Raw genomic sequence first — 14,001 nt, 5'->3', positions numbered from 1 at the left:
TTTATTTTTTGGGTGAATATATAGATCTTTGTATTGGGTAGTGGAAAACACAGTAATAAAATATAGAGTAGTTACAAATAAAGAGAATATGGCTTGTAGGGCTGGGCCTATTTGATCTTGATTCCTAGTCCAGATCTCATTCTGTTATGCATTGTAGTTGAAGTCAAGCTCATTTCCCTTCGACTTTTGTACTTATTTTGAATGTATTACATCTTTACCTTCCATTTTCATTCCCTTAGGTTAACGATGAACTTTTCCTTGTTACTCATCTGTTAACTCTTCCCCCATAATTACCTTGAAGTAAATCCCAGATACCTTGTTATTTTATCTGCAAATACTTGACTATGTATCTAAAATACATGGACTTTTAAAAAAGATAATCACTATATTATCACATTTAGGTACTCTTATCATTGTTTCCATTTTACCAATGGGGAAACTGAGGCACAAAGGGGTTAGGTAACTTGCCATGGTACAACTAGTAAGTGGTAGAACCAGGATTCGAACCTGGTGGTCTCATTCCAGTGTCTGTTTTTTTTTTTTTTTGAGATGGAGTTTTGCCCTTATCGCTCAGGCTGGAGTGCAGTGTCACAATCTCAGCTCACTGCAACCTCCACCACCCAGGTTCAAGTGATTCTCTTGCCTCAGCCTCCTGAATAGCTGGGATTACAGGTGCCCACCACCACACGCAGCTAATTTTTTTCTATTTTTAGTAGAGATGGGGTGTCACTATGTTGGCCAGGCTGGTCTTGAACTCCTGACCTCAAGTGATCCTTCCACCTCAGCCTCCCAAAGTGCTGGGATTATAGGTGTGAGCCACCACTCTCAGCCCCAGTGTCTGTTATTTTGTTGTTGTTGTTTTTGTTTTTGAGATGCAGTCTCCCTCTGTTACCCAGGCTGGAGTGCAGTGGCACGATCTCGGCTCACTGAAACCTCCACGTCATGGGTTTAAGCAATTCTCCTGCCTCAGCCTCCTGAGTAGCTGGGATTACAGGCACCCACCACCATGCCTGCTAATTTTCGTATTTTCAGTAGAGACGGGGTTTCACCATGTTGGCCAGGCTGGCCTCGAACTCCTGATCTCAAGTGATCTGCCCGCCTCATCCTCCCAAAGTGCTGAGATTACAGGTGTGGGCTGCCATACCCAGCCTACTGTTTTCTTTACTATCTTTTTTGTGTTCCAGAATCCAACCTAGTTGTCAGATGCCTGTAGTCTCCTCTTAGCTGGACAGTGTCTTAGTCTTACCTTGATTTTCATGACCTTGAACAGGTTTGAGGACTGGTCAGTTATTTTGTAGGATGCCCCCAGTTTGGGTTTGTCTGATGTTTTTCTTATTACTAGACTATTAGGGGTTGTGAGTTTTTGGAAAGAATACCCAGAGGTGAGGTGCGCTTCTTTTTTTTTGAGATGGAGTTTTGCTCTTGTTGCCCATGCTGGTGTGCAGTGGTGCGATTTCAGCTCATTGCAACCTCTGCCTCTTGGGTTCAAGAAGTTCTGTCTCAGCCTCCCTAGTAGCTGAGACTACAGGTGCACGTCACCATGCCTGGATAATTTTTGTGTTTTTAGTAGAAACATGGTTTCACCATATTGGTCAGTCTGGTCTTGAACTTCTGACCTCAGGTGATCCGCCTGCCTCAGCCTCCCAAAGTACTGGGATTATAGGCGTGAGCCACCGCGCCTGGCTGAGCTACCCTTCTTACCACATCATAGCAGAGAGTACATGCTGTCCACATGAAATCACTGGTGATATTAATCTGGCCACTCAGTTAAGGAGGCGTTAGACAAGTTTCTCCTCTGTAAAGTTACTTTTTTCTCTTTTCCTACTTTATTTTTTGGAAGTGAGTACTAAATATAGCCATGTCCAGGTAATTTTTTTCATTTTTGGTGGAGGTGGAGGTCTCACTTTATTGTCTAGGCTGGTCTCAAACTCCTGGCCTCAAGCTACCCTCCTGCCTCGACCTCCCAAAGTGCTGGGATTACAGGCATGAGCCATTGTGCTGGCCTCTCCCTACCCAATTTATTTATTCATTAGTTTATATCAGTATGGACTCAAATATATTTATTTTATTTATTTTATACTTTGTTTATACCTTGTTTCAGCTTTGGCCATTGGGCATTCTTTTAGGTTGGCCTCTCTCCTTTGGGCGTGTCCTTCCTTTTTTCTTTTTTTCTTTTCCTTTTTTTTTCTATTAAGTTATCTCCTACCAAAAGGACTTTGGTGTTTTAAACCCTTCTGTACTTTCTTTCACTATAAGATGCTTCAGGATTTTCTTGTATTTTCCTTGCCCTGGCTCTAGAATCAACCAATTCTCCAAGGAATGCTGTTATTAGATAATGGTATTGTAAAGCAGGATCTGGGTGCTGCATGTGCCTGCTGCTATTGGAGTGTTATAACTTCTAGGCTTTCTCAGTGGACAGAGCTATTACAGATAATATGTATGTATGCCACAGACCTGGTTTTAAATTTTAGCAACTGTTTATTAGCTGTGGGATTTTTGGTAAGTTATTTACCCTTTCTAACTGTTGGCAATTCCATTTGTAAAAGGAGAATAGTGATATTTGCCTTTCAGGGTAGTAGTAAGGATCAAAAATAATGTAACTTAATGTGTTTACAAATAACATTGTTATAACTGTAATTTAACCACTTTCGTTTGTTTGTTTGTTTGTTTGTTGTTACTTAGGCATAACCAGTTCTGTGTTATGAAGTCTGTGGAGGTGAATGTGTGTGTGTGTGTGTGTGTGTGTGTGTGTATTTTATAGGCATCTGAAGGGCAGAAAAAAGTCTGTAGTGAAAATATTTTAAAATATTTTTATTTTAAACTCAGTGGGCTGTTGAGAATGAAGAAATGATTCACTGTTCTTTTCATAGCCCAAGTTCAGCTGAAAAAGTGAAAGCTAATAAAGATGTAGCGTCACCATTGAAGGAACTGGGTTTAAGAATCAGCAAGTTTTTGGTGAGTAAAAATTAGCACTCGCTCAGTTTATTACTTGCAGTGTGGATGTATATGGTTGTGTTGCTAGTGATAGTGAAAATTCAGTTTATTTTTGTTTTGGGAATTAAATTGAACATGTTGTGTTTTATAAATACCCAGGTTGTAACTCTTCTCCCTAAAAGTTACAAGTCAAAGTTGCCTGATCCATTTACTGCATATCATAGGGTTTTCTTCACCAGACATGTGGTGGTCTTTAAGGTGACTAAGTTTGTCATTTCAGAAACTCACATCATGCCTGCTGCTGTATTAGAGTGCTTGGTGAATAAGCATCGTTGTTTCTGGCATGTACATTTAATTGTAATAAAAATTGTATGTCAGTGACTGGCTCTTGTCTTCCATTAGAGTCAGAATTGTTATGTTGAATGAATCTTTGAGTAGCATTTTTGTTTATTCAAGTCCTGTGTTCATTGTAGAAGACAAATCTTTAAATGCTCTGCATCCTGTGTGCGACTTCTGAGCTGAAGTGGCTGTTCCTCACTTAAAATCTCTTGTGTTTCAGGGTCTTGATGAAGAACAGAGTGTGCAGTTACTCCAGTGTTACCTGCAAGAGGACTACAGGGGTACTCGGGACTCAGTAAAGGTTTGTGGTTTATGTCAGCTCCTTTCTGCTGCCTTTATCCGTTTTCCGTTAGTTTTAGATAATGAAGGGTTTTGGCACCAATTCTTTTATCAGTGGTAGGTGATCAGGTACAGTCATCTTCAGGAAAGACCTACTAAAGGCTTTAAAAAAACATGACCTGGGTGCAATGGCCTGTGCCTGTACTCCCAGCTTCTTGGGAGGCTGAGGCAGGAGGATCACTTGAGTCCAGGAGTTTGAGGCTCAGTCAACTGTGATCGCACTGCTGCACTCTAGCCGGGGCAAAAGAGTGAGACCCCATCTCTTTAAAAAAATAAAGAATATGTATGCACATAAGCTGAGATCTGTCTTCATACTTGGAGGAGTGGAGAGGTCAAAGACTGACATGTTAATCATGGAATCTTGGGCTATTAGAGGTGATAAGGATTTGGTAGAATTTCTAGCCTGCCCAGTCCCTCATTTTGCATAAGAGGACTGAGGCCAGAGGAGAAGGGAAGGGATTTGAGCACAGGTTTGGGTACATTTGAGTAGAAAATAAGGTGGAAAGTATATGTAGAAATAAATGTGCAAGTATAATCTTGAAGGATGAAGTGAAGGTATGTATCTTTTCTTATTACTTGAGTTTTGCCTGAAAGATGGCCTCTTAACTGCTCTGTTTTTCTTTTCAGACAGTACTGCAAGATGAGAGGCAGAGCCAGGCCTTAATCCTGAAGGTCAGTAGTAGTCACCATTTCTATTCTTTGATGTAAAATTGAGTGACAGCTTCTTGACCTCATTTTCCTGAGCATTGCTGGCTTTTGACTCTTCTGTTGGATAAGCAGGGAGGTTTTTATGAAGAAGCATATTAACTCATTTGTGAAACGATGCTTTTGTTTGTTTGTTTGTTTGTTTGTTGTGTTTTTTGAGATGGAGTCTCGCTCTGTCGCCCAGGCTGGAGTGCAGTGGCGCGATCTCGGCTCACTGCAAGCTCTGCCTCCCGGGTTCACCCTCCCTGCCTCAGCCTCCCGAGGCTCCTGCCTCAGCCTCCCGAGTAGTTGGGACCACAGGCGCCTGCCACCGCGCCCGGCTGATTTTTTGTAGTTTTTTAGTAGAGACGGGGTTTCACCATGGTCTTGATCTCCTGACCTCGTGATCCGTCCGCCTCGGCCTCCCAAAGGGCTGTGATTACAGGGGTGAGGCACTGTGCCTGGCTGAAACGATGCTTTTATCCATTGGATCCAGTAGAAAGGTTTCTCCCAAGGAGATTCTTCAGCTACTGGTGGTGAGAACAAGTTCATGGATATTTTTCCTCTAGGTCTAAGTCCAACAGGATTAATTTGTATTTCTTTATTCTTCAGTCCCTTTCCAGCAACCTTCTCACTTAGGATCTTGTGTTAAAGTGGAATTTGTGACTTCTGAAGAGGTTTCCTGTTTTATATTTAGTGAGAACTAAGTACATTAGTTACAAGCAATTAGGACCTATATCAGTGGAATTTTTATATTTGTTTTTATGTGTTTGGCCTGCCAGTTGGTAGCATTGTGTGCTACATGAATGCTCTGAGAAATCATGCTAGAAAACATTTTTGGGCCGGGCGCGGTGGCTCAAGCCTGTAATCCCAGCACTTTGGGAGGCCGAGACGGGCGGATCACGAGGTCAGGAGATCGAGACCATCCTGGCTAACACGGTGAAACCTCGTCTCTACTAAAAAATACAAAAAAAACTAGCCGGGCGAGGTGGCGGGCGCCTGTAGTCCCAGCTACTCGGGAGGCTGAGGCAGGAGAATGGCGTGAACCCGGGAGGCGGAGCTTGCAGTGAGCTGAGATCCGGCCACTGCACTCCAGCCTGGGCGACAGAGCGAGACTCCGTGTCAAAAAAAAAAAAAAAAAAAAAAAAAAAGAAAACATTTTTGGAAACTTGTGTATATTATTAAACAATAATTCCTTTCATCCTGTATATCCTGGTTTATGAAAGTCTTTTGCTTTATTTTGGCCTAATTTCAGTATGTTTGCATTTCTGTGATTCCTTATATAAATTTAACTTTTCCATCCACATCTTTAAGTGAAATTATCAATAAATTTAAACTTGAGTTTCCTGTGTGCAAAGGTGAGTAACTGATTTTGAATCTTTGGGTTCCTCAGATTGCAGATTATTATTATGAAGAAAGAACCTGTATTCTTCGTTGTGTCTTACACCTTCTCACTTACTTCCAAGATGAAAGACACCCCTATAGGGTAAGCTTGTTTAGTCCTCTTGGTTCTCTTTACACTGTATCATCTTAATAATTTTGTTAATATTATTTGAATATTTACCTTTTATTCTAGGTATAATTTACTCTCTTGGTTATTTTTAAAGGTTGAATATGCAGACTGTGTTGATAAATTGGAGAAGGAACTAGTTTCAAAATACAGACAGCAGTTTGAAGAGCTTTATAAAACTGAAGCACCAACTTGGGAGACACATGGAAATCTCATGGTATGTGGTTACTGTGCTCTCCTGTAACTCTTGTTTTTTAAGATGGAATCTCGCATTGTCACCCAGGCTGGAGTGTAATGGTGCGATCTTGGCTCACTGCAACCTCCATCTCCTGAGTTTAAGCAGTTCTCCTACCTCAGCCACCCAAGTAGCTGGGATTACAGGCACCTGTCGCCACACCCAGCTAATTTTTGCATTTTTAGTAGAGACGGGGTTTCACCACCTTGGCTAGGCTGGTGTCGAACTCCTGACCTCAGGTGATCTGCCCACCTTAGCCTCCCAAAGTGCTGGGATTACAAGCGTGAGCCACCACACCTGGCCTGGAACTCTTAGGAGGATTGCACACCCTTGCTTATAGAACTGCAAGTTAAATTATTTATTCATTCATTTAAAACATACAGATTATCTTTTTTTTTTTTTTTTTTTTTTTTGGTGAGATGGAGTCTCCCTCTGTTGCTCAAGCTGGAGTGCAATGGCACAGTCTCAGCTCACTGCAACCTCTGTTTCCTGGGTTCTAGCGATTTTACTGCCCCAGCCTCCCAAGTAGCTGGGATTATAGGCACCTGCCACCGTGCCCAGCTAATTTTTTGTATTTTTAGTAGAGATAAGAGATATGGTTTCACTATGTGGGCCAGGCTGGTCTTGAACTCCCGACCTCAGGTGATCTGCCTGCCTTGGCCTCCAGAAGTGTTGGGATTACAGGCGTGAGCCACTGCGCCTGACCTAGATTATCATTCTTTTTTTTTTTTTTTTTTTTTTTTTTGAGATGGTGTCTCGCTCTGTCACCCAGGCTGGAGTGTAGTGGCTGGATCTCAGCTCACTGCAAGCTCCGCCTCCCAAGTTTAAGCCATTCTCCTGCCTCAGCCTCCCCAGTAGCTGGGACTACAGGCGCCGGCCACCTCGCCCGGCTAGTTTTTTTGTAATTTTTAGTAGAGACGGGGTTTCACCGGGTTAGCCAGGATGGTCTCGATCTCCTGCCCTCGTGATCCTCCCGTCTCGGCCTCCCAAAGTGCTGGGATTATAGGCTTGAGCCACCACGCCCAGCCTACATTATCATTCTTGAGAAAAGTTTGAACATGTCATATAAATCAAAATATTGATGACATTAATTAATAGTACTTAATTCTGACTTTGACTTTTTTGCAATCCCATTACTTTCATTTCTTACCTAAGATTTGTTTAGTGGTTAATAGAATTCTGAACTTAATATTTCATCTTACTATTTTCTGCTCAGTGTGTAACACCAGTCTGATTATTTTATCCTAATTTCTAAACCAGTTTGCATCTATAGATTGTAGCATGACCTTGTTTGTTTTAAAAATAATACAAAAAACACGTCAAAAACACAGCTACTTAAAAAATAGTTAATGGATGAAAAGGGTCCGTTCATACATATAACATTCCTGTCCTTGGAAAGTTTGCAGTCAGAAGCATGAAATTGCAATACAAGCCTAAAATTCCCAGGAATAAGTTTAGGACAATTTAAAATCTAAATGAAGAGAACTTTAAAAATGCTATAAAAGGTGTAAAAGAAGACATAACTGAGGCTGGGCACAGTGGCTGTAATCCTAGCATGGTGGGAGGCCAAGGCAGGCAGATTACTTTAGGTCAGGAGTTCGAGACAAGCCTGGCCAACATGGTAAAACCCTGTTTCTACTAAAAATACAAAAATTGGCTGGGCACGGTGGCTCAGGCCTATAATCCCAGCACTTTGGGAGGCCAAGGTGGGCAGATCACTTGAGTCAGGAGTTCAAGACCAGCCTGGCCAACATGGTGAAACCACATCTCTACTAAAAATACAAAAATTAGGCGAGTGTGGTGGCACCCACTTGTAGTCTCAGCTACTCGGGAGGCTGGAGTGGGAGGATCACTTGAGCCGAGGAGGCAGAGGTGACAGTGAACCAAGATTGCGCCACTGTACTCTAGCCAGGGTGACAAAGCAAGACTCCGTCTCAAAAAAAGGAAAAACCATAAAAAATAAAAATGCAGGCCTAGCCAATATGGTGAAACTTCGTCTCTAGTAAAAATACAAAAAAAATTAGTTGTGCATGGTGATGCGTGCCTGTAATCCCAGCTACTCGGAAAGCTGAGGCAGGAGAATTTCCTGAACCCAGGAGGCAGAGGTTGCAGTGAGTCGAGTTTGCGCCACTGCAGTCCATCGTAGGCAACAGAACAAGACTCTGTCTCAGAAAAATAAAATTAAAATACAAAAGTTAGCTGGGCGTGGTGGCATGCACCTGTGCTCCCAGCTACTCAGGAGGCTGAGGCAGGAGAATTGCTTGAATCCGAGTGGTGGAGATTGCAGTGAGCCAAGATGACGCCATTGTACTCTGGCCTGTGCAACAGAGCAATCTCTGTCTCAAAAAAAAAAAAAAAAAGACATAACCAAAGGGAAAGACACACTATATATATATACATATACATATATATATATTTTTTCTGGGACGGAGTTTCGCTCTTGTTGCCCAGGCTGGAGTGCAATGGTGCAATCTTGGCTCACCACAACCTCTGCTTCCCAGGTTCAAGTGATTCTCCTGCCTCAGCCTCCCAAGTAGCTGGGATTACAGGCATGCGCCACCACACTAGGCTAATTTTGTATTTTTAGTAGAGACAGGGTTTCTCCATGTTGGTCAGACTGGTCTCGAACTCCCGACCTCAGGTGATCTGCCCGCCTTGGCCTTCCAAAGTGCTGAGATTACAGGTGTGAGCCACCATGCCTGGCCTAGGACACATCGTACTCTTTTTTTTTTTTTGAGACTATGTTTTACTCTTGTTGCCCAGGCTGGAGTGCAGTGACATGATCTTGGCTTACCACAGTCCCCGCTACCGGGTTCAAGCACATCTGCCTCAGCCTCCCGAGTAGCTGGGATTAAAGGCATGCGCCACCATGCCCAGCTAATTTTGTATTTTGAGGAGAGATTGGGTTTCTCCATGTTGGTCAGGCTGGTCTTGAACTCCTGACCTCAGGTGATCTGCCTGCCTCAACCCACCAAAGTGTTGGGATTATGGGGGTAAGCCATTGCGCCCGGCTGACACACCATATGCTTTTTTTTTTTTTTTTTTTTTTTTGAGACGGAGTCTCGCTCTGTTGCCCAGGCTGGAGTGCAGTGGCATGATCTCGGCTCACTGCAACCTCTGCTTTCAAGCGATTCTCCTGCCTCAGCCTCCCGAGTAGCTGGGATTACAGGCATGCCACCATGCCTGGCTAGTTTTTTGTATTTTTAGTAGAGACAGAGTTTCACCGTGTTAGCCAGGATGGTCTCACTCTCCTGACCTTGTGATCCACCGGCCTTGGCCTCCCAAAGTGCTGGGATTACTGGTGTGAGCCATCGTACTTGGCCTCATTGTGGTTTTAATTTGTATTTCCCTGATGACTAGTGATGTTGAACATCTTTTCACGTGCTTATTATACCTTCTTCAGTCAAGTGTCTGTTGACATTTTTATCCCGTTGTTTTTCGTGGATGTTTGTCTTACCAAATTGTGAGAGTTCTTTATATACAATATTGTAGATATAAGCTGTTTACCAGATAGATGTTTCACAACTATTTTCTTTCACCTACTGGCTTGTCTTTTCCCACCTTAACTCTGTTTTTCTTTTTCTTTTTGAGACAAGGTCTCGGTTTGTCCCTCAGACTGGAATCCAGTGGTGGGAACCTGATTCACTGCAGTCTCGACCTCCCTGACTCAAGTGACCCTCCTGCCTCAGCCCCACAAGTAGCTGGGACTACAGGCGGGTACCACAACACTTGGCTAATTTTTTTTTTTTTTTTTGTAGAGATGGTTTTGCCATGTTGCCCAGGCTGGTCTTAAGTTCTGTAGCTCAAATGGTTTATCCGCCTTGGTGCCTCCCAAAGTGCTGAGATTACAGGCATGAGCCACTAGGCATGAGCTCCTAGACTGTATCTTTCCAAGAGCCAACATTTTAATTTTAGTGTTTTGTTTTGTTTTGTTTTGTTTTTGAGACAGTCTCACTCTGTCACCCAGGCTGGAGTGCAGTGGCACGATCTTGGCTAAGTGTAATCTCTGCCTCCCGGGTTCAAGGGATTCCCCTGCCTCTAGCCTCCCGAGTAGCTGGGATTACAGGCATGTGCCACCACGCCTGTCTTATTTTTGTTATTTTTGGTAGAGATGGGGCTTCGCCATGTTGGTCAGGCTAGTCTTACTCCTGACCTCAGGTGATCCACCTGCGTCGGCCTCCCAGAGTGCTAGGATTACAGGCATGAGCCTCCTCGCTCAGCCAAAATTTTAAGTTTTGATAAATGTTTTTTTCAGTTTTGTCTATTATGGCTCCTGCCTTTTGGAACTTATCTTTAAATGTTTGATGGAATTTACCAGTGAAGCCATCTGGGCCTGGAGTTTTCTTTGTGGAAAGGTTTTTAATTATTTTATTTATTGATTAAAATTTTTTTGATCTCTTTTTAAAATTTTTAAAAAGCTTTAAAAAGTTTTAAATACTGAATTGTTTTCCTTGATTGATACGGAGCTATTCAAGTTTCCTATTTCTATTTGGGACAATTTTGGTAATTTGTGTCTTTTAAGGAATTTGTTCATTTCATTTCACTAGTGAAATGTATTTACCTAAGGCTGTTCATATTATTTTCTTATCCTTTTACTCTCTTTGGAGTCTCGTGCTGTGCCCTTGCTCATTTCTGATAATGATAGTTTTGTCTTCAATTTTCTTTATTAAAAAAAAATTTTTTTGAGACGGTCTCACTGTGTAGCCCAAACTGGAGTGCAGTGGCGTAATCTTGGTTCACTGTAACCTCCACCTTCAGGACTCAAGTGATTCTTGTGCTGCCTCAGCATCCCAAGTAGATGGGAGTACAGGTGCGCACTATTAAGCTCAGCTTTTTTTTGTATTTTAGTAGAGACAGGGTTTCACCATGTTGCCCAGAGTGGTCTCGAACTCCTGAGCTCAGGTGATCTGCCCCGCTCAGTCTCCCAAAGTGCTGGGATTATAGGCGTGAGCCACCGCGTCCGGCCAGTTTTCTTTATTATGATGTTTTATATTTAATTGATTTCTGTTCTGTGTGTGTGTGTGTGTGTGTATGTGTGTATATATATATATATATATATAAAATTTTCACTCTTGTTGCCCAGGCTGGAGTGTAATGGTGTGATCTTGGCTCACTGCAGCCTCTGCCTCCCGGGTTTAAACTATTCTCCTGCCTTAGCTGCCCAAGTAGCTGGGATTACAGGCGCCCACCACCACGCTCAGCTATTTTTTGTATTTTTAGTAGAGACGGGGGTCTCACCATGTTGGCCAGGCTGCTCTCGAACTCCTGACCTCATGATCTTCCTGCCTCGGCGTCCCAAAGTGCTGGGATTACAGGCGTGAGCCAGCATGCCCGGCTTCTCTCTCTTTTCTTAAAATCGATTTCTGCCTCTTTATGTGTGTGTGTGTGTGTGTGTGTGTGTGTGTACCCAGCCTTCTTCTTTATTTTATATATATATTTTTTTCCTCTCTTTTTTATTTTTATTTTTATTTTTTTGAGACGGAGTCTTGCTCTGTCACCCAGGCTGGAATGCAGGGATGTGATCTCAGCTCACTGCAATCTCCGCCTCCCGGGTTCACGCCATTCTCCTGCCTCAGCCTCTCGAGTAGCTGGGACTAGAGGCACCCGCCACCAAGCCTGGCTAATTTTTTGTATTTTTACTAGAGACAGGGTTTCACCATGTTAGTCAGGATGGTCTCGATCTCCTGATCTCGTAATCTGCCCGCCTCGGCCTCCCAAAGTGATGGGATTATAGGCGTGAACCACTGCCTGGCCTCCTCTCTTTTTTTAATGGGGGGGGGGTGTGTGTGTGTGTGTGTGTCTGTGTGTGTGTGTGTTGGAAGTCTCATTCTGTCACCCAGAGTGAGACTCTCTGGATTTAATGTGCAAATATTGGATGTTTTTCGTAAATATCTTTTTTTTTTTTTTTTTAGATGGGTTCTTCCTCTGTTGTCCAGGCTGAAGTATAGTGGCACAATCACAGCTCACTGCAGCCTTGACCTCCTGGGCTCAGGTAATCCTCCTACCTCAGCCGCCCAGCTAGCTAGGACTACAAGCATGCTCCAGGTTTTGCCCTGTTGCCCAGGCTGGTCTTGAACTCCCGGGCTGAAGGGATCTGACCACCTTGGCCTCCCAAAGTGCTGGGATTACAGGTGTGAAGTACTATACCAGACGAAACATCTTACTGTTCCCAGTGTTTTTATTTGGTTCTTTTGTCTGAGAGCACATTCTTTGTCATTTTAGTCTTCTAAAATTTACTGTCTCATGTTTTATGGCCTACCCTATGATCTTTCTTGGTGATTGTACCTGTACACCTGGAAAGAATGTCTAGTTTTGTCAGTTGAATAGTACGACTTTATTAACAAGGGGTTGTTAATAACCTAAATGCTCATCCAAGTGAGCAGGTTAAATAAATGATGGCATTTATGTGCAGTGGAATACTATGTAGTATTAAAAATATTGAGGGCGTTGGTTGAATAATCTATAGCATATCCACATAATGAGTTATTATGCACATAAGAGGATTAAAAATAGGGATTTTTTTTTTTTTTTTTGTGACAGAATCTGACCGTGTCACCCAGGCTGGGGTATAGGGCCATGGTCGTAGCCTACTGCAGCCTCAACCTCCCTAGCTCAAGCGGCTCTCCTGCCTTAGGCTCCAGTATCGCTAGTATTACAGGCATGCACCTCTAAGCCTGGCTAATTTTTAAAAACTTTCTGTAGGGATGGAGTCTCGCTGTGTTTCCCAGACTAGTCTTGAACTCCTGGACTCAAACAGTCCTCCCACTTTGGCCTCCCAAAGTATTCAAGTGTTAGGCTTATAGATGTGAGCCTGCTAGTCCAGAAAATTTTTACTATATCTTTATAAGAGATAATTTTTAAGATACATTGTTGTGGCTGAGTGTGTGGTGGCTCAGGCCTGTAATCCCACCACTTTGGGAGGTAAAGGTGGGAGGATTGGTTGAGCCCAGGAATTCAAGACCAGCCCTGGCAACATAGCAAGACCTTGCTTCTACAAAAAATTTTAAAAATTGGCCAGGCGCGGTAGCTCACGCCTGTAATCCCAGCACTTTGAAAGGCCAAGGTGGGTGGATCACCTGAGGTCAGGAGTTCAAAACCAGTCTGGCCAAGATGGTGAAACCCTGTCTCTACTAAAAAGAAAAAAATTAGCCAGGCACGGTGGCAGGCGCCTGTAATCCCAGCTACTCGAGAGGCTGAGGCAGGAGAATCGCTTGAACTTGGGAAGCAGAGGTTGCAGTGAGCCAAGATCGTGCCATTGCACTCCAGCCTGGGGGACAAGAGCGAGACTTCATCTCAAAAAAAAAAAAAAGAAAATTAAAAGAATTAGCCATGGCCGGGCACTGTGGCTTGCGCCTATAATCCCAGCACTTTGGGAGGCTGAAGTGGGTGGATCACGAGGTCAGGAGTTCGAGACCAGCCTGGCCAACATGGTGAAACCCTGTCTCTACTAAAAATACAAAAATTAGGTGGGCATGGAGGCGTGTGCCTGTAATCCCAGCTACTTGGGAGACTGAGGCAGGAGAGTCGCTTGAACCTGGGAGGCGGAGTTTGCAGTAAGCCGAGATTGCGCCATTGCACTCCAGCCTAGGTAACAGGGTGAGACTCCGTCTCAAAAAAAAAAAAAAGAGCCAGACGTGGTGCTAACCTGTAGTTCCAGCTACTTGGATGGCTGAGGCAGGAGGATCGCTTGAGCCCTGTGGGTCAAAGCTACAGTGAGCTGTGATCATAGCAGTGCACTCTGGGTGACAGAGCGAGACCCTCTCTCAAAAGAAAAGATACATTGGTTGGCTGAGCACAGTGGCTTACGCCTATAATTCCCAGTGCTTTGGCCTCCCAAGAGGATCTATTGAGGCCAGGAGTTCAAAACCAGCCTGTGCAACTTAGCAAGACCCTTTCTCTCCCAAAGATTTAAAAAAAGAAAAAATGAGCCAGGCGTGTTTGTGCTCACTTTTAGTCCTAA

General features: G+C 43.5%; 1 protein-coding gene across 2 annotated transcripts in view; it reads left to right on the top strand.

The window, feature by feature from the left end:
• Positions 1 to 14,001, top strand: part of NUP188 (nucleoporin 188) — a 66,789-nt gene that overhangs the window by 10,775 nt on the left and 42,013 nt on the right. The window contains exons 4-8 of one of the 2 annotated variants that reach the window (XM_015116654.3): positions 2,871 to 2,955; positions 3,494 to 3,574; positions 4,240 to 4,284; positions 5,690 to 5,782; positions 5,904 to 6,023. In XM_015116654.3, the coding sequence (XP_014972140.3) occupies positions 2,871 to 2,955; positions 3,494 to 3,574; positions 4,240 to 4,284; positions 5,690 to 5,782; positions 5,904 to 6,023 (424 nt within the window). Of the gene's footprint in view, positions 1 to 2,870; positions 2,956 to 3,493; positions 3,575 to 4,239; positions 4,285 to 5,689; positions 5,783 to 5,903; positions 6,024 to 11,953; positions 12,034 to 14,001 lie in introns of those variants that run through there. The other variant, XM_077967521.1, reaches the window with a different exon arrangement.

Source organism: Macaca mulatta, chromosome 15 (assembly GCF_049350105.2).
Source record: "Macaca mulatta isolate MMU2019108-1 chromosome 15, T2T-MMU8v2.0, whole genome shotgun sequence".
NCBI lineage: Eukaryota > Metazoa > Chordata > Mammalia > Primates > Cercopithecidae > Macaca > Macaca mulatta.
This window is presented reverse-complemented; position numbering and strand designations above follow the sequence as displayed.